Raw genomic sequence first — 25614 nt, forward strand, 5'->3', positions numbered from 1 at the left:
GCAGCTGGAGCAAGAGGTGCAAGATGCTAGAAGGGAAGCAACAAATCGTGTTCAGGTGGGTGTGCAGCAGGATCACTGGGTGGATTCGTCGGGCAGGGGACCACAAGCAGGGAGAGTAGGGTGCTCTCGCCTGAAGATAACCGTCCCAGGACAGGGGTGCTGACCATAGGATCTGAGAGACTCAGCCTAGAGGGTACATACACCAGATTTGCTGCCTGATTCGCTTGCCGGAGTAAAGAATAAGCAAAGAACAGGATGGGCACTGGGGCGACACCCATGATTTTGGCTTGAACAGTTGTGCAGATGAAACATGGCGAAAAAAGCAGATTGGAGGGAGAAGTTACTCATTTAATTTGGAAATCCCTACATTTAAGGTATATGAAGGACATGGCAGGAGGACCAGGAGGCAGCAGGATATGAGGGTTTCCAAGATGTCCGGCACTGGCTGTCACTTAAGCTTTTGCCTATTTGTGGTTATCCAGTGGCTTGGCTGCAAGGCTCAGGGAGAACATTCACATCCTCCACTACCCCCTGGCTGCCAGGAAAAAGGCACCAATGCCTCTGTTAACGGGGCCACCTTAAGGGCAAAGTCTGGTCCAACTGTGGCCTCCAGTGAGTGGCTAGTGTTCCGAAGATGCCACTCTTGGGGCAGGCAGATGAACTCGTACACCTCAACAGGGGGACCTTAAGTGTTGGACCCTCCTGGTCAGACCAAATGCAGGCTGCTCCCCTGGGAGACAGGGAGAATAGCCAAGCACTTGCTTGCTGTGACCTGGCCATCCCTTTCCTTTCTCTGCCCCAAGTTTCTCCTTGTCACCACCTCCCTCTACATCCCCACTGTTATCCTGCCTGACCTTCAGGTTCATCTGAGGAGCATTTAAATGCACAAAAGTAGGCTCCACCCCTGCAGATTCTGATTTGGTTAGGTCTGGGTTCGTGCCCAAGAACCTGTACTTTTGTCAAGCTCTTGGGTGATCCAGATGACCAGTCAGGCTTCAAACCCTGCACCCACCTTCCCAGCCTCTCTTCAGCCATCTTATTTGTGAAATCATAAAGTCTGAGAAAAGGAAAAAATGTTTATTTTCAGCAAGTCCAAGGTCCCAAGTTGGGAGAGGGGCCAACTTTCTCCCCTCCACCCAGGGCCTAGGCTGCTGCTCTGGTTCAGACTTAGGAGAAGGGGAGCCACCAGTGGCGGGGGTGGGGGATGGGGCAGGAAAGTCACTTGTACTGAGGAGAGAGTGGAGGTACAAGCGGGGCGGCACAAACACTCAGTATCTTGTCAATGTCCACCTGGGTTGACTTATCCACCTCAGCCTTGAGGTGGCTGCTGACCCCCAACCTGGACACACACCCAGGCTCCTCTCCCACCTCCTCTCCCAGGGGAACCAGAGCATGGGTGGAGGACACCAATGTATTGGGACAAGGCAAAGTGAGGCCTGAGGCCAGCTCACCTGCCACAGGCAGCAAGGCCTGCAGTTGCTCCACACCTGCTTCCTCGGGGACCAGGGCCAGCTCCAACTCAGTCTCCATCTCTGCCTCAGCCTCCCTGTCCCCCTCCCCTGCCTGATTCAGCTCCGGATTGCAATAGTTGATGTACTGGTACAGGGGCCGCAGGCGCTGGGCCTTTCCTGCAAAGACCCGGGTCAGGGCAGGGGCTGGAACACCAAGCTGTGCCATGTCAGGGTCCCATCGGGCAGGAGGAAAAGGGAAGGCCCAGGGGCTGCTACTCACGCTCCAGCCCCAAGGTCTCTGAAGGCGCAGACAGCGTGCTGGCCAGAGCTGGAAGCACTGGAGTCCCCAGACTCTTGCGCTTCTTGGCTTTTTTGTGCTGTTTGGCAGATGGTAAGGGCTCACTCTGGCTACTCTCCGATTCCTCCTTCTGCAGGGGCAGCCCGTGTGGCATCTCTGCTTCAGCCCTAGGATGGGCGTGGTGGCTAGGCCCTGGGAGGCTGGGGGATAGGAGGCCTAAGGAGCCAGCCTCCAGCTTTGGCTCCTGTGCCCTGACCATAGGGAATAGCCCTGCCTGTCCGCCACCTGGGGCCTAGATTCTTGTCCCCTTCCTGGTCAGTGAGGCTCTGGGCTGGACAGGGGACTAGAACTCCTGTGAGCTCAGTACCCTACAAGGCCTTGAGACTCCTCCCCTGGATGCCTCCCCCCCACCCCCAATGCCAGGGCTCTTCAGGAACAGGGGGAGCGAGGAATGATGGTGGTGGCAGGGGATAAGGTGCACTCTGTAGGAGTGTGAGCCCGCCCAACTCCCTCTGAAAACTCCCTCACTTGACCGGCTTCCTCTTCGGACCATGACTGGCCCTCACAATGGAGGCTGTAGGCCTGGGGCCTCTCTCCTCTAGAGACTCCCCCTCTAGCTTAAGCCTCTCTTCCTCCAGCTTGAGTTGTTCCTCCTGGACCTCAGGCTCTGAGACTGGTCCTGTTGGGCACTTGTCTTCACCCACAGTCCGGCAGGCCTCATAAGCTGGTACCAGGCACGGGTCGGCCATCACTGGACACTAGAGGTGACACATAGGTAACTGGTCACCAAGCAAAGGATACAGGGGATCAGTCATGAGACACCTGAGAAACACCAAATGCAGATGAAGGGCACCAGCCCGTGTCCCTCCCTGCCCCGTGGCGCTTGTCCTGGCCGTTAGAGGGGCGTCGCACAGAATTTGGCCTCCTAGAGCGCCGCGGACAAGTGTTTGAAGACTACACAGACTGACGGTCACCTCAAAGCCCTGAGCGTGGTCACCGGACGACTCCGCGAGGTGTGCCGGCCCCGCTGCTGTCTTCTCCTGGGCCCCTGGCCGTCTCTCTGCCACTGCTGAGGCCATGGCTGCGCGAGGTCAGCGCCTCCTCGAAGGTTGCTTGCGGGGAGGACGGCGAGGGGCCGGCCTTGGGGACCTGGCGCTGACCCCGGGTACTGGGCGCTGACCCCAGAGACCCGCCAGCAAGGGCAGGCGAGTGGGAAGGGAACCTGACGGTGGCTCTGCTCCACTCTCAGCTGGAACTACAAGCCCCAGAAGGCTTTGCGCCAGGGGGCCGTGGCCCCTGACCTCAGGGACGGAAACTACTGTTACCTGGCAACAGCAAGCCCGTGGGGTTGCGGCGGTCGGCGGCAAAACTGCTCCGGTGAGCAACTTGCCCGAGTGTTTCGAGGAAGGGGTCGCCTACCGGACAGGGAAGTGGGTTAGGAGCGGAGGCGGCAAGGGCTGGCGGGGTCGGGCTGCGCGGCGGGGACCGGGAATGGAGGGCAACGCCGGGGTCAGGGTCTGGGTCCAGGACCAGGGAGAAGGCACTGGGCTGAGGAAGGGGCCAGGGCCCGGAAATGCGCAGCCCAGCAGGCCTCGGTGCACCATTGCAGGGCAGCGACGGCGGCATGTGCGAGGGCCCGTCCCGCATTTCGGGGCCCATACCCCCAGACCCTACGGTCTGCCCTGACTACTACCGGCGGCCGGCCTCTGGTGAGTTGGGCATGGGGCGGCGCGGCGGGGTGAGGCCCAAGCGAGGTTCTGACTCTGCTTCACTACTGAACTCCGCACTCGGCCCCGTCTGGCCTGTCAGCCCAAGGACGCCTTGAGGGAAATGCACTGAAGCTGGACCTGCTGACTTCGGACCTCGACTTGGACGCCACCCCTTCGCGCGGGCCCCGCATAGGTCCTGGAGGCAGAGAGATCCTGGAGCGAGGCCGGCGTGGCGTCGGGGGAGTGCTGCTACAACTCAGGGGCATCTCCCTAGGCCCAGGGGCCTCTCCCAAGAGTAAGTTCGTACAGAAGGGGCATTGAAGCGAGTATGAGGTCAGACGCTAAGATCAAAAGCGTTGCTTCTCCTTCCCAGATCTGGGCTCAGGCTTTGCCTCTCCAAGTGTCATTTTCTCCAACTATAAAAGGAGGGAGAAATGCATTACTTCCTCACAGGAGAGGACTGAATGAAGTAGTTCCCAGGAACCCTACCTCAGCTTAATGAATTCATGCATCAGCAAAACCTTGTGTGTGGAGTGCCTACTGCGGCCCACTCTGTAGGTGCTAGAAAAACAATAAACAAGTAAAGAGATGGATATAATATACAAAATCATTCACGGTGTACTTCACAATAAAAATGTAGAGACTAATCAAGGACAGAAGAAGGTAATTGTCAGAAAGGGAATGTAATGATGTGTATACTGTCTTAGATGGTGAGGTCAGGGAGATCTTTCTGTAGGAGGGAGGTGCAGGCCAATGTCTGAACTGGTGGGACTTAGATCTCCTGGGCTGTATGTAGGGTAGAGTCTGGCAACATCTTTTTCCCAGGGAAGGACCCTAAAGACCATGAGAAGGAGAACCTGAAGCGGATCAGGGAGATCCAGAGGCGCTTCCAGGAGCAGGAGCGCAGCCGGGAGCAGGGACAGCCCAGGCCCCTGAAGGCTCTGTGGCGCTCGCCCAAATATGACAAAGTGGAGTCCCGGGTCAAGGCCCAACTACAGGTACCTGGCTTGGAGAGCCACGAGCATTGTTCATCCTGTTGACTGACAGGCAGTTATGCTCAAATCTGAGTTGGGGGGGGGGGTGAAAATCACAGGGGACTAGGGTACCAGGGGCTAAGAAATAGCCGATTCTGCTGCAGGGTCAGGCTGGGGGTTTCCTCAGAAGTGGCGATGGCTGGGGGATCCTGAAGGGCAAGTAGGAATCAGGCAAGGAGAGAATGGAAGACAACATTCTACTGAGATGGAGCCTTATAGATAGAAGTTCTAAGACTAGAGGGAGTGTGGGCAGTGGTATGTTGTGTACGGGGGAGAAGAGTATGAGCCTAGGCTAAGAAGTCAGCCAGACCCACATCATAAAAGATTCCTTTATTTCTAAGGGTGTTGAGAAGGGCAGGGGTACAGTGGTGGGACTTTGGTAGACAGTAGTACCATTTCTCTATCCAGAGTCTTCAGAAGGAGAAACAGGATAGAGAGAAAAGACAGTAAGGTCATATGCAAATTTGTTGAAACTGAAGCATTTGTGGGACTCCTAGGGGGCTGGGAGTATGCCCAGGAAACAGATGGAGAGTCAGTCAGGTCTGGATCTGAAGAGAGAGACCCAGGAGTTATTGAGGATTAGGCTGATGACAGTGAGCCCAGGGAAGTGACCCTGGATTTGAGGGCTTGGAGGCCAGCTGTGAATGACCTTGGTGGGGACAGAGCCAGGAAGCTTGGCCAGGAAGGAGAGAAAAAGGGAATGGTTTAGCCAGAGTCAGGACTGAGGTTGAAGGAGGGGTGGTTTGTTGTTTTCCTAAAGATGTGAGACACCCACATACTTAAATGCTCATGGATAGAAGTGTTCCTTCAAAAGGGAAGAGGCCCATAGGGCTGGAGATAAGTATCCTCACAGGCAGAAGGAACAGAAGCTCACTCATATGGGTGGCTTAAGACCGACTTCAGCCTGCCTGATTCCTGTGCTATGCCCTGCCCTCCAGGAGCCCAGCCCTGCCTCTGGAACAGAGCCTGCCCACTTCCTGCGGGCACACTCCCGCTGCGGCCCTGGGCTCCCACCACCCCGTGTCCCCAGTCCTCAGCTAACCCTACCAGGCCCCAGTGCTAAGGTGAGAGGATGTTTGGGAGCTTGGGGCGGGGGGCAGAGATCTTGAGGGGTCCAGGAGCACATCACAGTGCTGTCTGCCCTATCCTGCTTGCCATGTCCTGCAGAGGCCAGGCCTGGGTGTGGACTTCATTAGCCACAATGCCCGCACTGCCAAGAGGGCCCCCCGGAGGCATTCCCGCTCACTGCAGGTCCTGGCACAAGTGCTGGAGCAGCAGCGGCAAGCCCAGGAGCACTACAACACCACGCAGAAGGGCCATATGCCTCATTAGTAGGTCCCACTGCCCAACACCCAGGGTGAGGGGTGCCTATGGGGGGTGGGAGATGACCTCTGCCCCTGGGACCATCACCTCTGAGCCTGTGCATCTGCAGCTTGTTGGAACGCAGGGATCTGTGGCGGCGGGAGGCCGAGGCCCGCCAGCAGAGCCTGCCGGACCCTGCCATGCCCCCAGGCCACACTCGCATGCCTGAGAATCAGCGGCTGGAGACCCTGAGCAATCTGCTCCAGAGTGAGTTCATGGGTAAGGGATAAGGGGCAGTGGACGGGGAACCGAGTGGGGACCATGCACCCCTGCCCAGCAGTCACTGTCCCTGGGCCCCCTGTAGGCCAGAGCCAGTTGCTACGTGAGCTGGTGCTGCTGCCTGCCGGGGCAGATTCACTCAGGGCCCAGGGCCACCGTGCGGAGCTGGACCGGAAGCTGGTGCAGGTAGAGGAAGCCATCAAGATCTTTTCCCGCCCCAAGGTCTTCGTGAAGATGGATGCCTGAGCCCTTTTATGGGGGTAGTTGTGGGGGTCCTCACTGAGGATCGCCCCACAGCTGCAAAGGCAGGATGAAGCCCCATCATGGAATGGAGTTTGGAGACAGGAGAGTGGGGTGGGCAGTATCCCCAGAGCACTCTTCCCAGCCACTGGTGGATGTAGAAGGACCAGCCCAGCCTCTTAACCCCTTTGTCCAAATTAAACCTTTTGTACACAGTGAGGTTTGTTTCCGTAAGAGCTTTTCTTACCCTAGAAATGCCAAACCTGGTGTCCCTCCTGCTGCTCAATTACGGGAAGGTCTCTCTGTTATCCTTATCACTCCTGCCTCGTGTCCACGGCAGAAGGCAAAACCGTGAGACCACGGAGGACATTAAGGCTGGGACACAGAAAGATGATGACTGCATTTGTAGAAAACCTTTAATGTTCCCCAGACTGAGAGGGTTCTGTGAGCAAGCTAGAAACCCCCACCGGGGAGGTCCCTGCCATGTCCCAGCAGCCTGGAGTGACAAGGGGCTGCATCCTTGCCTGTCAGAGGCTAAAGCCACTACCATCTCCTCGCATGTTGCTCCCCCATCCAGAGCTGGCCTGCTCCTGATCATCCAGGGAAGGCAGAGAGCTGCGGGCACCAGGAAGTAGACGGCCCTGGCGCAGGTCCCAGCATGGAGGCCCCTGAGACAGCCCATTGGAACAGGGAGGCTGGCGGTTCTCAATGACCAGATCACTGCTGTCATCATCGCTATCAGCCTCAGTAGGCCCAAGCCCAGCAGAGCGAGGCCCTGTCAGACGCGCAGATGCCCCACGCACCACATTATTGCGCTGATTGGCTGGCTTGACAGTGACAATGAGGTTGTGGCTATTGGCGACCATCATGTCCGTCACTTGGTCCAAGGTCTTCCCAGCCACCTCAATACCATTGACCTCGAGGATCTCATCACTGACTGCCAGCAGCCCTGTACTCTCAGCCAGGCCCCCTCGTACCAGGCGGGAGATGAAGATGCCTGGAACCCGTTCCAGGCCCTGGGGAGCTACACGTACACTCATGCCATCTCGGATGTAGAAACCCAGGGGGCGGTCGGAGCCATGCTTGTGCAGGCGCACCCGTCGGTGGGTCTCAGGCAGTAGGTCCACATCTATGACTGAAGAAACCTGGCGGAAATCTTGGGGCAGGCTAATCAGCAGAGGTGGCCGGGTGCGCAGGGGTGCCACTGGCCGAAGTAGAAGCCCTTTCTTGCGCCGCTGCAGAGAGCTGGATGGGAAAGCCAGGCCACTGGAGTCAGCTTCTGCTGCAGGAGGGGGGGGTGGGTGCTGAGATCAGAGACCCTGTTCTCCCACATGGGCCCTTTTCCCTCTCGCCCAGACCTGGGAAAGGGGGCACGGTATCTATTTCCCACTACTTGGAGGTCAGACCAAGGGCAGGAACTGCAGAGAATGAAGCCTGGACACCCTGGGCATGGGCTAACCCTTGTAGCTCTGCCCTGGTGTTCTACCCCACAGAGGCTGCCCACTGTACCCCATCCTCCTCACCCCGCTTCTGTACTAGCAGGCGCAGCGGTGGGGGCCCAGTGGCCAGGGCCCGGTGCAGGCTGTCATCGTTGGTGAGGGGCAGAAGGTCACCGTGAGCATCTGTATAGCCAAGCAGCACGTCCAGGCCTGGGATCTGGTGCACTGCACGCAGCAACCGCGAAAACTCTTGGAAGCCACTCACCGAAGCGCGGGGCAGAGCGAAGCGTCGGAACTCAGCATCAAACTGGAAGCAGGGGGTGGGTGAAAGGAGGGGTCAGGATGGAGCCCGTGCCCTTTCCCACCGCGGGTCCGAGGGTGTTAGAGGTCGGAAAAGGCTGTCGCTAAGGCTGCAGCCTTGCGCCCAGACCTCAGCTCCAGTACAAGGGACGCTGTCCAAGGTCTTCTCCCCGCCCTCCAGGTAACAAGGCCACAGAGGGACTTTAGATGCCGGCAGTGGAAAGAAGATGGATGGAGGAAGGCGAAAGGAAAGGCCGGAGAATGGGACATGAATGATGGAGGCGAGAAAAAAGGTGGTGGGGACTAAAGCTAGGAAAGGGGAGAATAAGGGAATTGGAAGCGCCTAGGGCCGAGGCCGGAGCCGGGGCCAGAGGGGCCCTTACTTTGCTCTTCACCTCGACGATGTTGTCGGGACTGCGAGCCGGCGTCCTCTGCGGCCTGGCCATGGTGGGGCCGGGCGGGCCGGGGACGGTGCCCCAGGCGGCCCGCCGAGCCGCAGGTGCACAGCCCCGGCAGGCTGGCTCGTGCCGCCCCGCCCCTGACGGTAGCACTCGCCCGCCCTCCCATCCGGACCATGACGTCAAGGGGGCAGCGACAGAGAATGGAACTCGGAGTCCACGTTTCCTAGGAAACGGAGATGAGGGCGGAGGCGTCTTCGCGTGCTCTTACGTCATTACGCTACAGCGCGCGAGTCTCTGGAGTCTGGGGGAGGGGTTTGGCCAATCCAAGTGGAGGGTGAGGGAAGTGATATTTTTTGACTGTTGTCTATGTATTATTATTTCCATTGGCCTTATAACGTTAGATGACTGCACGTTTAGAAGAGGAAAAGGCGATAAATATTTGCTGAGCTCCGCGGGTTCACAAGGTGTTGAAGTGTTTTTGAGCCAACTCGCTTGACCACTCTTGACCGCAGCCTCAAGCCCCAGATCCCTCCCTCTCCATCCTTCCCCGTGGCATGGTAATCTCAACGAAAGGCCCGAACGCCATGCCGCTTCTCGGAGACACCAGGGTGAAACTAAGTAGGTGGATATCCACTCTACCCAAGAGTTTGCGCGGAACAACACGGGGTCGTGCGCACGCGCGGGCACGCTTATGGGCGGGGCCACGACCTTAGGTCCCGCCCAGCCACTGTGCGCTTCCTCTTCCGACGAGAGGCGGGGTCCCGGCGCCCGCGGGAAACACGGGATGGTGGTTTTCGGCTAGGGGCTGCTGCGGGAATGGCAGGCATGGGGAGTTTGGTATTGCGGCCTTGGATTCGAGACCTGGTCCTGGGGTCAGATGCACTCTCAAGTCCGCAGGCGGGGCAGCTGCTCGAGGTGAGCCCTCCCCACTTCCCAGGGCTCGGAGAAGGGCAAAGCCCGAGGGCGGTGGGCAGGGCCCGAGGGTGGTGGATTTGACGCCAGTCGACGCCGTCAGGTGCTACAGGAGGCCGAGGCTCCGGGCCCGTCCCACGCCTCTGACCCCTCTGACGTCGCAGCGGCGCTCCTTGTGTCTGACGGGACCCACAGTGTCCGGTGCCTAGTGACGCGGGAGGCCCTGAACGCCTCGGACTGGTGAGAGACGCCGCGCGGGGCCTGGGGAAATCCGAGTCTAGTGAGAGAACGCGAGGCCTCAGCCGGAGGTGCGCGGGGCCGCAAGCGGGCAGGGCTGTTTGAGCGGGCTAAGGCGGTGATGGTCGTGCTTGTGGCAGGGAGGAGAAAGAGTTCGGCTTCCGAGGGGCAGAAGGTCGGCTGCTGCTGCTGCAGGACTGTGGGGTCCGCGTCCAAGTCGCCGAAGGTGGCGCGGTGAGTGGTGAGGCTGGCTTGGGTGGGTTAATGAGCCTGACTCCGTGACAGCTCCTAACACCTGCCCCTGGACTCCTTCAGCCCGCAGAGTTCTACCTCCAGGTGGATCGCTTCAGCCTGCTGCCTGCAGAGCAGCGCCGGGAACGGGTGATTGGTTGGTAAGTGATGCCTCCACCCACCAGCTGTTCTCCCTAATCAGGCCTGACTGCCTTTGGTACAGGTCTTTTGAGTGGGAGGGCTTAAGCCCCTAGTAACAACATTGCCTGCTACTCTCCCCCCGCCCCCCAGCAACCAGGACCCGGATGTGCAGAAAAAGCTCTTTGACTGTCTGGAGTGAGTATGGAATTGGGCTCTTCAGCCAAGTGTGGCTATGTCAGGGGATGGTAGATCTGTGTAGACAAGCCTCAGGATTGTTCCTCAGCCTTGTTTTCTCTGTTTCTATAGGGAGCACCTTTCAGAGTCCGTCTCCCCCAGTGCAGGTACTTATAGTGTTTGGCCAATGATCCTAACACCCATAGAATGACATCCTCGGTCACTATCTTTTGCTTCTTTAGTAAGCTCTTCTCTCTACCCACCCTTCCCTTCTTTAAGTTTTGGCCCATCCTCTCGTCCCCTGCCTTTAGGACTTTCACTGTCCCAGCTTCTGGATGAAGTGCAAGAGGACCAGGAGCATCGGGGAGCGCTAGTGCATCTGGCTGAGAGCTGTCTGATGCTGGCAGGCCCTTGCACAGCACCCCCCTTCACCCGCTGGACCTCCTCTTGCCATAGGGCCACGGTCAGTCTGGGGCTTCCCTTGGGGAATGTCAGGGTGAGGAGTTGAGCAAGGGCTGTGCTAAGAGTTTATGCCCCACAGGGAGAAGCTGTGTACACTGTCCTCAGCTCATGGCTGCACATCTCTGAGAATGACCAGCGAGTTCTGAGCTCTCTGGGCCCAGGTCAGAGAGCACCAGGTGTGGAAGACTGGAGAGGGGAAGAGGAGGGTACCTGGGGGCCCAGTACCCACACTGCTAATAAGCTCCCCCTGACCTTCAGGTCCTGAGCTGCCTCCACCAGACCCAGGTTTGCAGGACCTATCGCTGACCCTCATTTCTCCTTCCTCGCCTACTTCCTCAGGTAAGGGGGTGCTCAGGCCGCAGCCATTCACTGCTATCCCCCAGGTTCCCAGGCTGCTGCAAAAGGTTGCACACCCAGGTAGGGGATGCACACAGTCCCTATAGGCCTGCCTAAACTCACGGGCTACTGAGCTGAGAGGGCTGTGCCCACAGTCAGTCCCCTCCTTCCCAGGAACTCCAGCTTTATCCAGCCACGTGTCCTCAGAGGAAAGCGGCGCCAGCATCAGCCTTCTGCCTTCCCTGTCCTTGGCTGCTCCAGACCCAGTGCAAAAGGGCAGCGCCCAGGCTGTACCAGCCATCTGTTCAGCCCCTGGCCCCCTGCCCCCTGGCTCCCCACACCCTAGCCATGTTCCCAGTTCCCCACTCCTGAGCTGCACCCCAACTCTGTCACCCCTTGGCTATGTACCCAGTCCACATCAGGCCATTATGACTAGGGCCCAGAAACCTAGCCTGGAATTCAAGGAGCAAGGGTTGCCCCCCAAGAACTGGCAGCACTCTCCAAGGACAAAAAGCACCCCGGGAGCCCTGGAGTCCAGCCCTGTTTGGGTGAGCATACATGGATAGTAGAATGGGGTAGGCCTTGAGTGGAGCTGGGAGTAGGGGTGGAGGGTAGCCTTAGATGGGCTTAGGGGTCCTTATTGGCCCCTCTCCTGATACCACACCCCCCTTCAGGACCCTCCAAAGAGGCATCGTGATGGTTCTGCCTTCCAATATGGGTATGAGCCACCCTGCACCTCCCTCTGTGCCCAGGTCCAAGCCGTCAGGTGAGTGCCTAGGGCTGCCCCTATGCTTTGTCACCAGTCCCTGTCCCCATTGACCTACAGCCATGGTTCTCTTCCCAGGCTCCCTCCCCAGCTCGTGGCCTGGGCCTTGCACTTTCTGATGGAACCACCGCCGGATTCTCAGCTAACCCAGGTGTGAGGGATCATGGGGGAGGATATATGCACACAGATCCAGGCCTGGGATAGACAAACAGTGCTCCACGCTCTGCTCCTTCGAGTTTTTTAATAAAATAATCTCATGCGGCAGGAAAAGGAGAGGGTCAGAGGTTGGGGTCGCCGCCTCTTTGGTCTGTGGCTGGGGAGGGTGGGTTTGGCTCAGGGCTGGAGGGCTCTGTAGACTGTGGGGGCAGAAGTTGGGCTCCAAGGCCAGATCCTGCAAGGGAAGGAAAAAGGGAGGGGAGAGGGTCAAGACTGGACCAAGCTGTCCGGCCCCCACCTCCTGCTGGCCCCAGCCTTCTCTTACCTAGGCTTAGAGATGAAGGTGCCTCAAGCTTTGGTCTCCGCTTGAGGACAGGGGAGCGCTGCAGCCTCAGGGGCCGTTCTGAGAGACATAAAGACTTGGCAGGGGGGAGCCATATTGCTAGGGACTTGCTGCCTGTTCCCATGCAGTCTCCATCACCTCCAGTGTGTGTGTTCCAGAGCTCACACTGTTGGCTTCAGTGCCTCCCTCCTCCCCTGCCACACCCCTGAACCCCCCCACCCCCCGGGGCAAAAGCTGCTCTTCTGTAGGTGGAGACAGGGCTAGGAGGCAGGGTTTGTCAGACCCTTGCTCCAGGCCTTCTGGCTCCTTCATTTCTCAAACCCTTACATCACTGGTAGCCTCCTCCAGATAAAGACCAGAGCCACCAAGGGAGCCCTGGAGTCTACCCTCCCCCATCTCCTGCACTCAAGCACACAGAGAGATGTCCCCCCTCACCAACAGGGGCCTGGAGCTGGTCCTCATGCACAGACACTGCTCGTCGCCCTGCTGAGAGAGGCCTCGGCCTCAGCTGGCCATCTGGGGGAGGCCAGGATATCAGGGTATGTTCTGGACAGCTACCCCCACCCCAGCCCTTGCCTCCCCCTTGTCAGGGTCCCCAGCCCCATATTGGAGTGGGGCCTAGGGTGCCCACTTACCTTCATTCCTGGGACCCAAGCAAGGGTCCTCCGGGAGACCCAGGCTGTCTGGGGAGGGGCTGGCTCTTCGCGGACTGGGGCTGGGACAAGGAGAGGGGGGCCCAGGACCGTCCTGTTGGCCCCACCCACGGCCCCTGAGCTCTGCATTCAGCTGCTGCCCCAGTGTCTTCCAGCTAGTAGACTCAAGCCCTTGACCTCCTGGACTAGGTCTGCACGAAGGGTCTGCAGGGAGAATGGTATAAGCCTAACTGTGTCTGAACGCCCCCCCCGAACCCCGCCTACCCTTCCATGTTCCCCAACACAGACGGTGGCCCTTACTCACCAGCAGACACAGAGTGGGTGCGGGACTTGATTGAGATGGGAGGGGCCTCGGCAGAGCTGTCCATAATATCACCTGCAAGGTGGGGCTGGGGGTTCAGGCACCAGCCCTTGGGAATGAGGGGAAAGAAAACCTGGCCTCTTTGCCTTTCCCCCCAGGAGAGCCAGTGCCTTGAGACTATCTCTAAGGACAACTCCCTCACCAAAGTTGTACTGCCCAAGCAAAGGATCCCACTCACCATCTGAGCCAGCCTTCTTGATCTCTCCGTCCTTGCTCTGTAGGAAACAGGGAAGTCAAACTCAGTCCAGTTCTGCCCTCATTCTAGCAACTGCCAGTACATGTCCACCAGGAGATGCCAGGATGGGTGAAGAGGAAGCTGATGTAACCCATGGGTGGTGAGGAGAGGCTGGAAGTAGCTCCCGATGGAGGAATATGTTATGAGGCAGAGGCACTGAGCTGCACTGGGTGCAGCACAGTGAGATGAAGGAAATGACTGGGACTGAGGCCTTAGGGCAGGACTAGGAGGCAGGGCAAGGTCCTGACAGGATGTTCCTAGAGGATTTGCTATTTTATTTATTTTTTAGATTTTATTTATCTATCTGAAAGAGATCACAAGTAGAGAGGCAGGCAGAGAGAGAGGAGGAAGCAGGCTCCCTGCCCAGCAGAAATCCCGATGTGGAGCTCGATCCCAGGACCCTGGGATCATGACCTGAGCCAAAGGCAGAGGCTTTAACCCACTGAGCTACCCAGGCACCAGGATTTGCTGTTTTAAATGCAGGTGACAAGGTCTGGGTTCTGTTCCATCTACAGAGGAAGGACCATCCCAGCTCCAAGGAATAAGTAGCGGTGGCCAGGGCAGAAGCCGTGAAGGAGGAAAGGCTAAAGCTGAGAACTATTTTGAGGAGGAGGGGGTGGACCCAATAGAGCTGTCATGAGTCTCCTGGTCACATATGTCACCCACAGACTGCCACAAGACACATGTCACCTGCCCCCTCACTTTGCACTTGTGTCCCTCCCAACTTACTTGCTTCCTCTTGCCTTCGGCACTCCCGCTGCCTCTGCTCACGCCAATCCTCTGGAGCATCACTTGTACCCGCTGTTCAAAGGATGGGGCCAGCTCTGTCTCCCCCCGCTCCAGGGGCCGTCGCTGAGGACAGAAGCCCAAATGGGGAGAGAGCCCACCACCTCAGTCCTAGTAGAGCCCTCACCCCTTGTCACCAGGCCTACCTTGTCAGGTCTAGTACCCAGGGTTTCCTCCTCCTCCTCAGCAGGTAGGAGTATCATGGAATAGGCTTTGCTTTCCCGAGTGTAGCGAGGCCGGCTCCTACGGGCAAGGTCAGGGCTGCTGGTGCCCCCCTCAGCCCCACCAGGCTCCTCACCACGGCCGGGACGGGCTGGTGGCCGCAACAGGTCTCCGAGTGTAGCCTTGCGAGTGCGCGGAGCTGCCCCAGGGCTGGTCTCTAGATCAGGCCGTGGCCCCCGTGTTGAACGAGGCTTCTTGAAGGCAAAGAGGGTACCCAGCTTCTTTCGCAGTGTACGAGGAACAGGGGTAGCACCCCCCTCGTTGGCCGGGTCTTCTTCAGGGACCCAGCTGTGGAAACAGCCAGCAGTGAGTAGGAAGGCCCATGGAACATCCCACCCTCTCCCACCCCCTACAGCTGCCCCTCACTCACAGGTGATCCTGCTGGATCAGCCTTTTGGAGAAGAATTCCTCCACGCCCTCGTCCACGCGGGCACTGAGCCCATTCCCTTCCTGCGGCAGGGCTGGGGGCACCTGGGGGACACCATAGGGTCAGGGCTGAGCACAACCATGAATTCTTTCCACCCGTTGTCCAGCAGCTTGGCCTGAGTAACTCCCGGACTGGGGAGCTGGAGTCACCCTAACGGGCTACTGACAGACATTCTTGCTGTCGACCTGGTGGGCAGAAATGCTGGTTTCACGTTTCCCCTCACTAGTGGTTGCCCCTGGATACACACTCAGCCCACACTTTGTCCCATGGAGTATCCTACGTACCCTGAACCAACAGGCGAGAACCCACTGGCCCCCTGGGTCACACATTCACACTTGCCACCCCCTCTGCTCCAAACAGTTCCCCGCAGTACCCTCCACCCCCACCCCACCCGGCCTGCTGGCAGCTCGGCAGTGCCTGCTGCTGCGTCAGACCCTCTGGGGGGCCTCAAGCTGACTCTCTGCCTTCTGCCCTGTGCCCACTGCTCACCCCCCCACACCCAGCACACACACATCTCCCCAGGTAAATACCCACTGGACCTGCGGTTGATGCAGGAGTGTCCCCACAGCCTGGGGCCCCGCATCTGTCAGTAACCCTGGGAGGAGGAGAATAAGATGGACACCCTCCCTCACAAATCCGTCCCTGCAGAGGGCCAACCCAAGATGCAGTCCTAAAACTGAGATGTACCCCCAGTGAAATCCACACACTCATGACCCTGCATGGCAACGGCCTGAGGAAACGCCAGAAATAAACCAAGGCACGGCAGGACGACCAGGTGGTCTTGGGCCCCTAAAACCCACCTCCCTAGCTGCCATCACTCCTGAGAAGCGGAAAAGCCACCATGACCCCCAATTCCACGAGCTCTAGAGTGGGGGAAGGGCGCTCACCTGGGGGCCCCCCGGTGGTGGCCGGTGGTGGTGCTGGCGCCGGGGCCGCGGCCGGGCCCGGGTCGGGTGGCGCAGGGGCTGTCCAGCGGGTGGCAGGTCCATGCGAGGCAGTAGGCCGGCCTGGGGTCCGGGAGTGGCGGGGCTCGGAGAGCCACGCGCAGAAGGCCCCGCCTGCGGCTCCGCATCTTCCCCCGGAGCCGCCAGCTCGGGCTCCGGTTCCTCAGCAGCACCTACGGGGAAAGCACCAGAGGAGCACCGAGCAGCGAACCCAGGGAGGTGGTGGTGACAGCGGAGCTAGGGCAGCCGGGGACCCGCCCAGGGCGCGGGGAGGGGCCCGGCTACGCCGCCCGCCCCCTGCCCCTCCCCCCCCACCGCTGTCCGTGGTGCTGAGTGCGGCCCCGAGCAGCGCCGCTCTGCGCGGCCGCCAAGCATGCGCATCCTGGGGGTAGAGAAAGGGGCGGGGGAGGCGAATGGAGACAGTGTCCGGATCCCGGTCTGCTCAGGTCCTGCTTCATGCTGACCGTAGCAGACCCCCCCCAATCTGCAAATTGCACGGAGGGCCTGGGCTGGCTTAATCAAGGGTGAGGGAGTTCCTAGCACAAGACTGAATGAATGTGTCCACGTGTCCAGGTTCCCAGATCTAATGGAGAACTTTCAGCCCGACCTGGTTAACTCCCTTTCCCCACAGACCCTGACTTACTGTGAGTGGAGGGAACCAGGGGAAGACCTTGGCTGCACTCAGGCCATTTCTGTGGGGGATTGTCATCCTAGTGGGGAGGGCAGAAACTCAGCTTGGGACACAGGGGACACTGCCTCCCAGCCTTCCACACTTCATAACAAGATGGGAAGATCTAAGAGTTCTAGGACCAGGGTTCCAGGACCACATACCTTCTGTTTCTCTTCATCATCCTCCTTTTCCTTCATCTCCTCAGGGAAGAAAAGACCTTCCAGTTCCCCAGGCCCAAGGGGGCTGGGCTCACCTCCATCCAGTGCTGGTATGGCAAGAGGCATTGCCACTGTCGCCTGCTGAGCCAGACTCTCCACCTGCAATACCAGGCAGCCCAAAGATGGGCAGTTGGGCCTCAGCCATAGTCCCATCAGTCCTAAAGAAACTCCGAAATACCCCTGGGCTCTATGACCCCAAAAGACATTACAGAACCCTTGCAAGGCAGTGGCCAGGTCACTCTGTGTATGTGTGTGTGTGTGTGTACATGCACAATTCTCCCTCACCAGCCGATCCCGGGCTGCATTCAGCCCCTCCAGTGCCTGAGCCACAATGCTCTCTGCCAAGGTCCCCGTGACTGACAGTCGCATATCCCTAAGAGCAAGACAGGGCAAGGATTAATGAACTATCTCTGCCCAGTCCTTTTCAATCCAGTCCAACACCAGGCCCATCCAGTCTACCTGAGCCTAGTGAAGGCGTCTTGTAGCAGCTGCTCTGGGAGCAGCTCTGGGAGGCCCCTTGAGCCCACCAGGACCCCCTCTAGCTGCTCCCTCCACTTGGGTCCCTGCAGCATCTGTGGGCAGAGGCTCCTTGTTGTGTCCAATGTGGCTTGAGTGAAGTCCTGGGCAAAGACCGGAGCATGGAGAGTGTGGTCTGAGGCTCCAAACCCCACAGAATATTGACACAAGGGATATCACAGCCAAACCTATGAGATAGGGGTTAAGCCTGTATATGGACCTGGGGCTGGAGCAAGGGTAACATCTGACCTGAATATCCTTGCGGCAGACCTCACCCACTTGTCCTAGGAGGCCTTCTAGCTTCTGCCGCAGCTGCCACTGATGACTTGGGGAGCTCCCAGCCTCATACAGAATTGGGAGGATCTGGAAGCCAAGCAAGAGAAGGAGTTGCAAGGTGACACTCGATTAAGAGGGAAAGGGTCCTTGCAGCAGCGGTGGGGAAGGGGTGCTCACACTGAGAGAGAAGTTGGCATTTTGGATGGCATCCTCCGCCTGGTGCACAGCAGCTTCGCCCTGAGGCCCAGCCCCACAGCCCAGGAGCTCCACATGTTCCTGCACTGACTGACACAGTTCATTCACTTCCTGGGGGATGGGGGGAGGTGCGCATCAAGAATCAGTGCCATCCTAGCTCCCTCCAGCCTCCCAGACTCTGACTGCTTCCTGCCCAGGGTCTCCAACAGGGTGGGTGAGGTCCTGAAGCCAGTACTATCAGGCCAGCCATTTAGGAACCCTATCTGTTCAAGGAGGGCATGAAGTGTCTCCTTTGGATCATTTTAGGGACTTTATATACACTTCCTAAGTGTCCAGAATAGGAAAAAAAGGAAATCTTAGTCTTTTCTATGTTTTAGAAGCTCAGTCTGCTCACTAGCCACGTAGAGGACAGACTGGGGTGGGGGTGGGGGGCAGAAATGGGAGTGAGGAGCCATGGACTAAGGACCAGGGAAGCAACAGATATTTGGGGTGGGAGCAAGGAGCAATGTGTTTGAGAGATGAGATAGGACCAAGTCGGTCTGTGGGGGTTCTAACGTGGCCAGGAGAGACCTGGCCCAAACTTCTGGCCACAATACTTGGTGTGTGTGAGCACCAGTGGGAATGGGTTCTAGGGTAGAGAGAAGAGTTTGTGGGAGGTGATGAGGTCACTTGAAGGTGTACAGAATGTGGAGCCCCCGCAGGATGTCTGGGTCAAGATGCCTCAGCATTAAAGCCTGAGAAAGAAGTGGGATTTGGGAATGGATAGGTGGGAACATCTCACAAAGGCAGGGGAGTGGAGGGAGATGAGGCCAGAAAAAGCGTTGCTGGGTTCAGCCCCAGCAGAGGACAGCGCAGAGGAGAGTCCTACGAAAGGGAAGTCACAGATGGGGCTACAAGCATCTGGGGTTTGGGGGAAATTGAGGATTTTTAAATACCTCCCATCTTGAACAGGAGAGTCTATTTAAATGCTTTAAAAAGGCATCCAGGGGTGTTATTTGGGGGAGCTACCAAGAAGAGGGACTTGTCCTGGAGAGCAAATGCAGGCACTCTAGCCCCAAGAAAGTCAGAAGCTCAGACTCATGGAGGATTCCAGGCACCACGATTCTTCCCAACCCCTATCTTCTGTACCTACTCAAGGTTGAGGGAGGGGACACTAACCTGCTCTGAGGGATCTGAGACCAGACCCGGGGGCTGCGGACGGGAGGTGCGGTCAGAAGAGGCATGGTCCGCACGGTTATTCCTCAAAAGACAGGCTTGGATCTGCGCATAAGGGATATTGAGAAGTGGTAGGAGGCGGGGCCACGGCACGGAGAAGGGCCGGGGAGGAGTGAGGAACCCAACCTGATGCACTGCACGTGCGGTCAGCTCCGGGCGGCTGCGATGTGCCTGGGCCACGTCGTTCAACGGCAGAGGCATGGCCTTTAGGCTGCGGTTCTGCTCCAGGGCCTCTGCCACGTCCATCAGGCCCAGGGCAGACGTGTGGTTCCTGTCCCAGACAACCGACCTGAGCCAGGACGGGCTTCAGTCAAGGGCGGAGCTCCACAAGACTCCACCCAACCCCGCTGGCTTGTCCATTCACCTCGCGCCCCAGTCCCCAGCATTTGCCCCTCCACATTCGGCCCGCCCCTTAGTCCAGTAAGGGGCCTCCCGCCGCCACGCCCTCCTCCCCCTCTGACACCGCCCACCGGAGCCTTGTGTTGACCCGAAGTGCCTTGGCCAGCATTTTGGCGCCAGTGTCCCCCATGGCGTTGCCGCTGATATCCAGCGCCATCAGGTTAGGATTGGTACCCAGGGCCCGAAGCAGGACGCTGGAAGCCAGCTTCAGCCGTGACTCAGCCACGGACAGAGACTGCAGGGGCTGGGGGAGGGGGGTGGAAAGCGCGATTTGGGTTTGGAATGGGCGGTCAGCAAGGAGAGCAAGTTCCAGGGTCTGATAGAGCAGGAATCACAGGGGCCCGTCCATTGCCGAAGGCTCCCTCATGGTCCCAAGAACTCACACAGTCGTCATCCTGCACGAGCTGGACAATCCGGTGCAGGACGTCGTCCAGGGTCTCCCTGTGGGGCAGGGGCCACGGTTTGGAAGGACCTGGGTAGGTGGTGGGTGGTGGGGTGCTGTCTGAGAGGTCCGGGAGGGAGTGGGATAGGGGCTCACTTGCACCGAACGTTGAAGTTCCTTCCAAGTGCCACATGTCTTAGGGACCGGCTCCTCCCGATGGCCAGCACCAGAGTCACCATGTCTGAGCCGAAACCTAGGGGTGGCTCCGGTCACGCATCAGGAGAGGCTGAAAGGGTGGGCATTGGGGGGAGGGTGGGTTTCCGGGCGGCCTCACCATTATCCGCCAGATCCAGGGAGCTCACTGCGCCAGCATCACACACTAAGTCTTGTATCACCTGAGCGCCCGCGGAGCGCAGCTGAGGGTGGAGGGTGAGGCACGTTCAGACCAATGGGCCGCAGGTGCAGAGACTTAGGCGCCCGATGGCCGGCGCTTGCGCCTCGCAGCCCGGTTCTGCGCCTGGGCCCATTGCCGGCTCACGTCTTGGGCCGGGCGCTCACCTCACAAGCGCTGAGGTCCAGGTGCAGGTCGCCCGTGTGCGTGTTGAGCGCGAGGCCTTCCAAAAGGGCCCTGGGAGGGGACGTCACAGGGAGTGTCGGGAGCTGGGAAAGGGGGCCCCAGGGCGCGAACGAATACCAAGACCGAAGGGCCAAGACGCCGGCAGGTCGTGGGGGCGTTAGGAGCGAGGTGAAGCTCTGGGGGGCCCGGCCTGGGTGGTGGCCGCACACGTACCCGTGGGGGGCGTAGCCCTGAGCAGCGACACTGACCTGAGCGCGTCGGGCGGCAGCTTGCAGCCGGCCAGGCCCAGGTGCCGAAGCGTCCCTGCGCGGCTGAGAAACAGTTGCAGCGCGGCGGGCGCAGCGCGGGACTTCCTGGGGTGGGCGAGCGGGAGGAGTGGGCTTCCGGGCGCAGGAGGGCGGCTCCCGGCAGTCTCCCCCCGCCCCCGCCCGGACCCGCCCCCCTTACGCGCGGGAGAAGACGTTCCTCGCGGCGTCCAGGTGGCTGAGGCTGGTGCAACAGCCGCGGGCCAGCGCTGCGAAGAGCTGCGGGAGGAGGGTGTGGGCTACACCGACAGAGGACCGAAGCCCGCCCGCCCCCCCCCCCCAAAAACCCCGGTCTACCCTCAGGCCTCGGGCCCGGCCACCGGCCCTACAGATCATCCCCCACGGACCACCCTCTCACAGTGTCCAGGGCGGTGTCGGTGCCCGCCAGATTCAGGAACGTCAGAACATTAGGACGGCTCAGGAAACTGTAGAGGCCCTGATGGGAGGATGGCGGTGGGAGGAAGTCAGGGATCACATCACCAAGAGCTCCCTGACATCCCACTGCCCCCAATCATTGCCTCTAAAGACAACCACTCACCCCATTGTCCTCCGAGGCCCCCAGCGCCCCAGGGTTCCCGGAAAGGTCCAGGTGAGTCAGGGCAGTGTCAAAGGCCACATTGGAAGCCAGTGCCCGGCCCAGAGACCTCATTCCTGGTGATGGAGGAGGTGGCTCACAGATCAGGGAGATCCACCTCCACCCCGCCCCCTGCCTACCCCACCTACCTCGAGGAGTTAACCCGGTCTGGGCTAGGCTGAGTCTCCTAAGGGCTCCAGGTCGATGCTCCAGGTGTCTGCTGAGAGCCGTCATGCCTAGGGATTGGGGGTGGCCATGTGGCTGTCACCTTCCTCGGCACCCGCTCCCTGGGGTTCCCTAGGTTCAGCCGTACCTCGGTCATCCAGCAGGTTCCCGGTGAGGCTAAGCTCCCGGAGGGCAGAGCTTGAGTGCCCTGCCAGTGCCTGGGCCAGTCGCCGGACAAAGTCTCTGGGGACCAGACCAGAGGCGTGAAATTCTGACCCTGGATTCCCATCTCCTCCCCGGCCACAAGCCTCCCCATCCCGAGCTCCCAGACTCCTGACCCCAAGCCCTACCCTGTCCCCCTTACCCCCTCAGGCCACAGTTCTCTAGCACTAGCTCCTCCAGGTGGGACGACTGACTCATCATGTGCAGAATCTGCTCCGAGACCTCAAGGCTCTGAGAACCAGAGTGGGGGCTCAGTGAGCTGCACCAGGCGCCCCGCACCCTGGGCCCCTCCCCTCCCCTATATTCTCACCAGCTTCATGTCCACACAGGAGAGGCGCTGGAACCACAGGTTGTAGGACAGGGCGGCCACACTCAAGGCCAGGTCCCTGGGTGGGGGCAGGGGCAGAATTCAGGGCCCTCCAGCCAGATCCTCGGCCCAACATCCCCCTCCACGGAGAGGCCGCAGCTCGGGAATGTGGGTCATGGGCTCTTCCTCCCTTCCCGCCCCTGGCAGGCCACAGACCGACTGCCCAGATGGCTGAAGTCACATAGGTTGAAGTTGCGGCAGCCCTGGCGATGGTAGATGGTGTCCACATCCTGGATGGGGAGAAAATGTCTCCCACTGGCTTGGGGTCCAAGGGGAAGGGACCCTATGCACATGGGGGATCAGATGCCTCCAGAGCCCCCCAAGGAGGGCCCTACTCTCACCCACTGAATCTCCTCTCGGAAAGGGAAGCCATTGTAGTCACACAGAGCCTCATATGTCTCCAAGAAGCCACCTGGGGGAGGTGCCGGGGGTAAAATGGGGTGAGGAGGAGAGAGACAGAAGGTCAGAGGAGGAGGAAGATCAGAGCCAAGCTGGGTGGTGGCTGTACTTGGGGTGACTATTCAGTTTCAGAGACCCCCAATTCAGGGATCTGAGGCTGCAGGATGGGGGGGGTAGGCTGGAAGCCCTGGGTGGCCTTTTCTTGGCCCTTACCACAGGGGCTGCTGGCCGCAGTGTCCTCAGAGGGGCTCCTTCTCTCCAACCGAGCCAGCATGGAGGGGGATGTGGGCCTCCGGAAGAGCTTCCTGGGGTGCGGGGAGAAAGGAGAGGGGGACAAGCGACCTGTAACCCCTGGGATGGGAGGCAGCCCACTTGTGTCATCCCCAGCACACCCCTGCTGCCCTCCTTTTCTGCTGGTCCCTTGTAGTCGCTGGGCCTCACCCAAGGCTGGAGCGAGGGAAGACCTTCTTGATGGCGGCGGCGATGTGCTGGGCCAGCTGTTCCAGAGCGGCCACTCCCGGAAGCTCCAGGACCAGCTCAGGCAGGGACTCTAGCTCAAAAGTCACCTGGTGGGGAGGAGGGCAGCTGGGTTGCGCTCTCTGTGTGGGTGCCGGGGAGGCGAAAACCAGGCTGCAGGCCACGGGGGTGGGGTACTAGCTGTCTCACCTGAGGGGGCGTCTCCTGCAGCGCCATGGCCTGGACCTCCAGGTAGCTGAATGTGCAGTCCACCTGTGGAGACCTGGAATCAGCTGGAACCAAGGCCCTAGCCCCACGCTCCTAGGATCCCAGTCCTCTGCGCAGCTGGGAGCTCCGAGCCAGCCCCGCCCGCTCTGGAGCCCAGTGCTGTGGGAAGGGCAGAGCCCACAGGACAACAGACAGCTTGGCCGGCGCAACCCTCACCAAGGAAGCTGCTGGAGGGCAAGGTGAGGGTGGCGGTCAGCCCCTGGCACTCACCCTCAGGGGGAGGCAGGTGTGGAGCAGGTAGGCTCTCCAGCGTAGCAATGCCTGTGGGGAGAGAGTGTCTGAAGCCCAGGACAGGCCAAGAGGCTCTTTTAGCCTTGGCCCCAGTGGTCCTCCCGGGCTCGGCCCCCGGCCATACCAGGACATGACCTTGCTCAGCACCCTCCCGCTCTGGTATCCAGGTTTTCAGCAGCAGCTCGGCCTCCTTGGGCCACAGGAACCTCGTGATCTCGCCTGTGGAATGGCAGCCCACTGGGTGATTGGGTCCTCCCGTGGAGGCCAATGCATGTCCATGGTCTGTACCAGGCCTGTGGCCTGGGCTCATCTATGGGCCAGCAAGGAAGGAGTGGAGTGGATGTGGGGGCGCAAAGCTCTTCGGAGATGCAGACAACACTGCTTGCAGCTGCCCCCGGACGCTGGGTGGGCTCTGGCTTTGGAGCCAAGAAGGCGGGTAGGCAGGAAAGGCCAGCACTTACCTCTCAGCTCACACGATATGCCGTCGGGGGTCTGGGCCATGGGGCCAGGCCGGGCCGCCGGGTGGCCCAAGGAGCTCTGACGAGAAACAGTTGCGGGCGGGCGGGCGCGCACACAGGAAGCCTGGGGGCCCTGGCCCGCACTGCAGCCACCTGCTCCTCCTGCAGCGGAAGGTACGCGCTGCTTCCTGCCAGGCCGCCCCCAGCCCGGCTCCTCCCCGCCCCAGCCTCCGCGGGCCAGGAGACGTAGGAGGGGGGCAGAGTCCCAGCTGTCCGCCTCCCTTGTCGCGCAGGAGCTACTCTGGCAGGGCAGACACAGGGTAGGAGTTGGACGCCTGCGGCACGCGCTTCTTGCGGTTCCTAGCCCCCTACTTCCACCCCGCGCCGCAGTCCCTACGGGGAGCACCAGGGGGCGCTGCCCGCTCGGGGATCCCTGCGACCCACCCGCGTTCGTCCACTCCAAAACCCAGCTGGGGAAGTGGACTGGGGCCCGGGAGGGGCGTCTATTCAGCAACGAGCATTGGTTATCTCCCAGAATCGCTCCCAACACAGGGGTCACAACCTGAAGGACCTAATCTGATGCTCCTAGCCTGGAGTCTGTGACCCCCTTGGAAATCCACCAACTTTTTTTTTTTTTTTTTTTTTTTTTGAGTAATCTCTACGGGGACTCGGAACTCACGCCCCAGAGATCAAGAGTCGCATGCTCTACCAGCTGAGCCAGCCAGGCGTCCCGGAAACGTCAGAAAAAACGCCAGATGGGCTCAGGCACCCTTCTTTACAGCCCACGGTCCTCAGCTGTTATCAGGTTCAGACTGGTTGCAGGCTGGAAAGTGGGAAGTACCCTCAGGAGGCAGCCTTGGGCTAAATGCCTAAACCCTAAGGGTTTCAGGGAGGGGTGAGCAAAGGCCAGGTACATGGGGGTTAGCTCCCCTCCAGACCTCACTTCTGCTGGCTGGGAGGGGTCAGGAGGTCATGCGGTGGGGTCCTGCTAACCAGAAGCATGCCGCCCTAGAAAAGACCAGGGACCTAGAATATGGACGGTTCACAGCAGAAGAAATATTTTTTCTTCCACTACAATCCAATGAAACTCCACTTACTAGAACAGCGCACTGCCTTGCCCACAGCTCAGCCGGGCAGAGGTAGAATAACCTTGAGAATAGATGAGATGGTGAGCAGGGTCCCTTGGCTTCCTTCCCATCTAGCCGCCCCTCCCCACCTCAAGGCTTGGAGAGAAGGGGGAACATCCTCCGGTCAGGTGATCAGTCAGCTGGGGACTGGCTAGGGTGGATGGGAGCCTCCGCTAGAGAAGGTATTTTTGTAAACAGAGGCACCAGTCCTCCTCTGATGTCTCCCAGCTTGGAAGAAAAGTTTGGGTTAAGATTTAGGACGCTTTCTAAGAGCACACAGCACCCACAAGCTGCTTTTAGGATGAGAACTCAGTAGGTCTCTTGCACTCTCAGCAGGCCAGGCGGTCGGCCAGTGGAGAAGGCTGGTTCTAAGGGCCGACTGCCCGAATGGAGACCTGACTCCACCTCTGGCCAGGTGTTCCACACTCAAGAAATTACTTAACTTCTTTGGGCTTCCAGTTCCCGTTTCGTAAGCTGGAGCTATTAACTTACCTCTAAGTGTTGCTGTAAGCATATGAAATGCTGTTTAAGTGCTCACAGCAGTGCCTGGCACTCTGGGAGTCCTCACACCCGCCACGCCTGCCACGGCAACCCCAGGGCCCCACAGCCAACCACGAGAAAATCCACCAGGCCAGGGGTTTCCTGTTGAGAATGATTCGGAGGAGAAATACAAGAGGCAAGCACCGCCAGAGGAGACTGTCTCGAGGGGAGCAAGACACAGGTGGCACCTGCCCT

At 59.6% G+C, this 25614-nt stretch overlaps 5 protein-coding genes across 16 annotated transcripts; 2 read left to right on the top strand and 3 right to left on the bottom strand.

Annotated features, from left to right (window-relative positions):
* Positions 1 to 1218: 1218 nt before the first annotated feature.
* C19H16orf86 (chromosome 19 C16orf86 homolog) lies at positions 1219 to 2828 on the bottom strand. The gene is made up of 4 exons (XM_045989418.1): positions 2724 to 2828; positions 2278 to 2507; positions 1732 to 1949; positions 1219 to 1655 (listed from the first exon to the last, which is right to left on the bottom strand). Exons 1-4 carry the CDS (start codon positions 2826 to 2828, stop codon positions 1219 to 1221), a joined length of 990 nt encoding a protein of 329 aa, XP_045845374.1.
* A 236-nt stretch (positions 2829 to 3064) lies between these two features.
* On the top strand, positions 3065 to 6526 carry ENKD1 (enkurin domain containing 1). The gene is made up of 8 exons (XM_045988431.1): positions 3065 to 3126; positions 3359 to 3458; positions 3559 to 3753; positions 4284 to 4456; positions 5431 to 5556; positions 5660 to 5823; positions 5925 to 6061; positions 6159 to 6526. The coding sequence occupies exons 2-8, from the start codon at positions 3374 to 3376 to the stop codon at positions 6317 to 6319; spliced, it is 1041 nt and encodes a 346-aa protein (XP_045844387.1). The 5' UTR covers positions 3065 to 3126; positions 3359 to 3373; the 3' UTR covers positions 6320 to 6526.
* Positions 6527 to 6717: 191 nt separating this feature from the next.
* PARD6A (par-6 family cell polarity regulator alpha) lies at positions 6718 to 8573 on the bottom strand. Of its 4 annotated transcripts, none has more exons than XM_045988406.1 (3): positions 8448 to 8573; positions 7837 to 8059; positions 6718 to 7595 (listed from the first exon to the last, which is right to left on the bottom strand). In XM_045988406.1, exons 1-3 carry the CDS (start codon positions 8496 to 8498, stop codon positions 6841 to 6843), a joined length of 1029 nt encoding a protein of 342 aa, XP_045844362.1. In that variant the 5' UTR covers positions 8499 to 8573; the 3' UTR covers positions 6718 to 6840. The 4 variants fall into 4 exon arrangements, with proteins under 4 accessions (XP_045844362.1, XP_045844363.1, XP_045844361.1 ...); XM_045988407.1 differs by having other exon boundaries at positions 6718 to 7592; positions 7927 to 8059; positions 8436 to 8573; XM_045988405.1 differs by having other exon boundaries at positions 6718 to 7592; positions 8436 to 8573.
* Positions 8574 to 9183: 610 nt separating this feature from the next.
* On the top strand, positions 9184 to 11928 carry ACD (ACD shelterin complex subunit and telomerase recruitment factor). 3 transcript variants are annotated; one of them, XM_045989111.1, is made up of 12 exons: positions 9184 to 9368; positions 9469 to 9605; positions 9743 to 9836; positions 9918 to 9994; positions 10125 to 10169; positions 10281 to 10315; positions 10460 to 10611; positions 10690 to 10771; positions 10869 to 10949; positions 11121 to 11494; positions 11621 to 11712; positions 11791 to 11928. In XM_045989111.1, the coding sequence occupies exons 1-12, from the start codon at positions 9270 to 9272 to the stop codon at positions 11867 to 11869; spliced, it is 1347 nt and encodes a 448-aa protein (XP_045845067.1). In that variant the 5' UTR covers positions 9184 to 9269; the 3' UTR covers positions 11870 to 11928. The 3 variants fall into 3 exon arrangements, with proteins under 3 accessions (XP_045845067.1, XP_045845066.1, XP_045845068.1); XM_045989110.1 differs by having other exon boundaries at positions 9185 to 9368; positions 10690 to 10786; XM_045989112.1 differs by having other exon boundaries at positions 9194 to 9368; positions 9456 to 9605; positions 10690 to 10786.
* Positions 11929 to 11965: 37 nt separating this feature from the next.
* On the bottom strand, positions 11966 to 24097 carry CARMIL2 (capping protein regulator and myosin 1 linker 2). 7 transcript variants are annotated; one of them, XM_045989105.1, is made up of 39 exons: positions 23756 to 24095; positions 23419 to 23513; positions 23274 to 23324; positions 22986 to 23048; positions 22761 to 22885; positions 22533 to 22624; positions 22262 to 22332; positions 22077 to 22150; positions 21864 to 21939; positions 21696 to 21784; positions 21480 to 21574; positions 21316 to 21402; positions 21131 to 21243; positions 20951 to 21028; positions 20735 to 20811; positions 20536 to 20640; positions 20269 to 20338; positions 20045 to 20126; positions 19867 to 19963; positions 19712 to 19769; positions 19400 to 19572; positions 19056 to 19218; positions 18873 to 18974; positions 17697 to 17825; positions 17493 to 17606; positions 17187 to 17347; positions 17013 to 17100; positions 16671 to 16826; positions 16483 to 16549; positions 15783 to 16012; positions 14839 to 14939; positions 14393 to 14756; positions 14190 to 14312; positions 13404 to 13440; positions 13169 to 13240; positions 12847 to 13068; positions 12647 to 12697; positions 12194 to 12271; positions 11966 to 12103 (listed from the first exon to the last, which is right to left on the bottom strand). In XM_045989105.1, the coding sequence occupies exons 1-39, from the start codon at positions 23793 to 23795 to the stop codon at positions 11991 to 11993; spliced, it is 4182 nt and encodes a 1393-aa protein (XP_045845061.1). In that variant the 5' UTR covers positions 23796 to 24095; the 3' UTR covers positions 11966 to 11990. The 7 variants fall into 7 exon arrangements, 5 of the variants coding, with proteins under 5 accessions (XP_045845061.1, XP_045845065.1, XP_045845060.1 ...); XM_045989109.1 differs by having other exon boundaries at positions 12647 to 12727; positions 20735 to 20890; positions 20922 to 21028; positions 23756 to 24094; XM_045989104.1 differs by having other exon boundaries at positions 12647 to 12727; positions 23756 to 24093.
* Positions 24098 to 25614: the final 1517 nt, after the last annotated feature.

The sequence above is a fragment of the Meles meles genome, chromosome 19, assembly GCF_922984935.1.
Source record: "Meles meles chromosome 19, mMelMel3.1 paternal haplotype, whole genome shotgun sequence".
NCBI lineage: Eukaryota > Metazoa > Chordata > Mammalia > Carnivora > Mustelidae > Meles > Meles meles.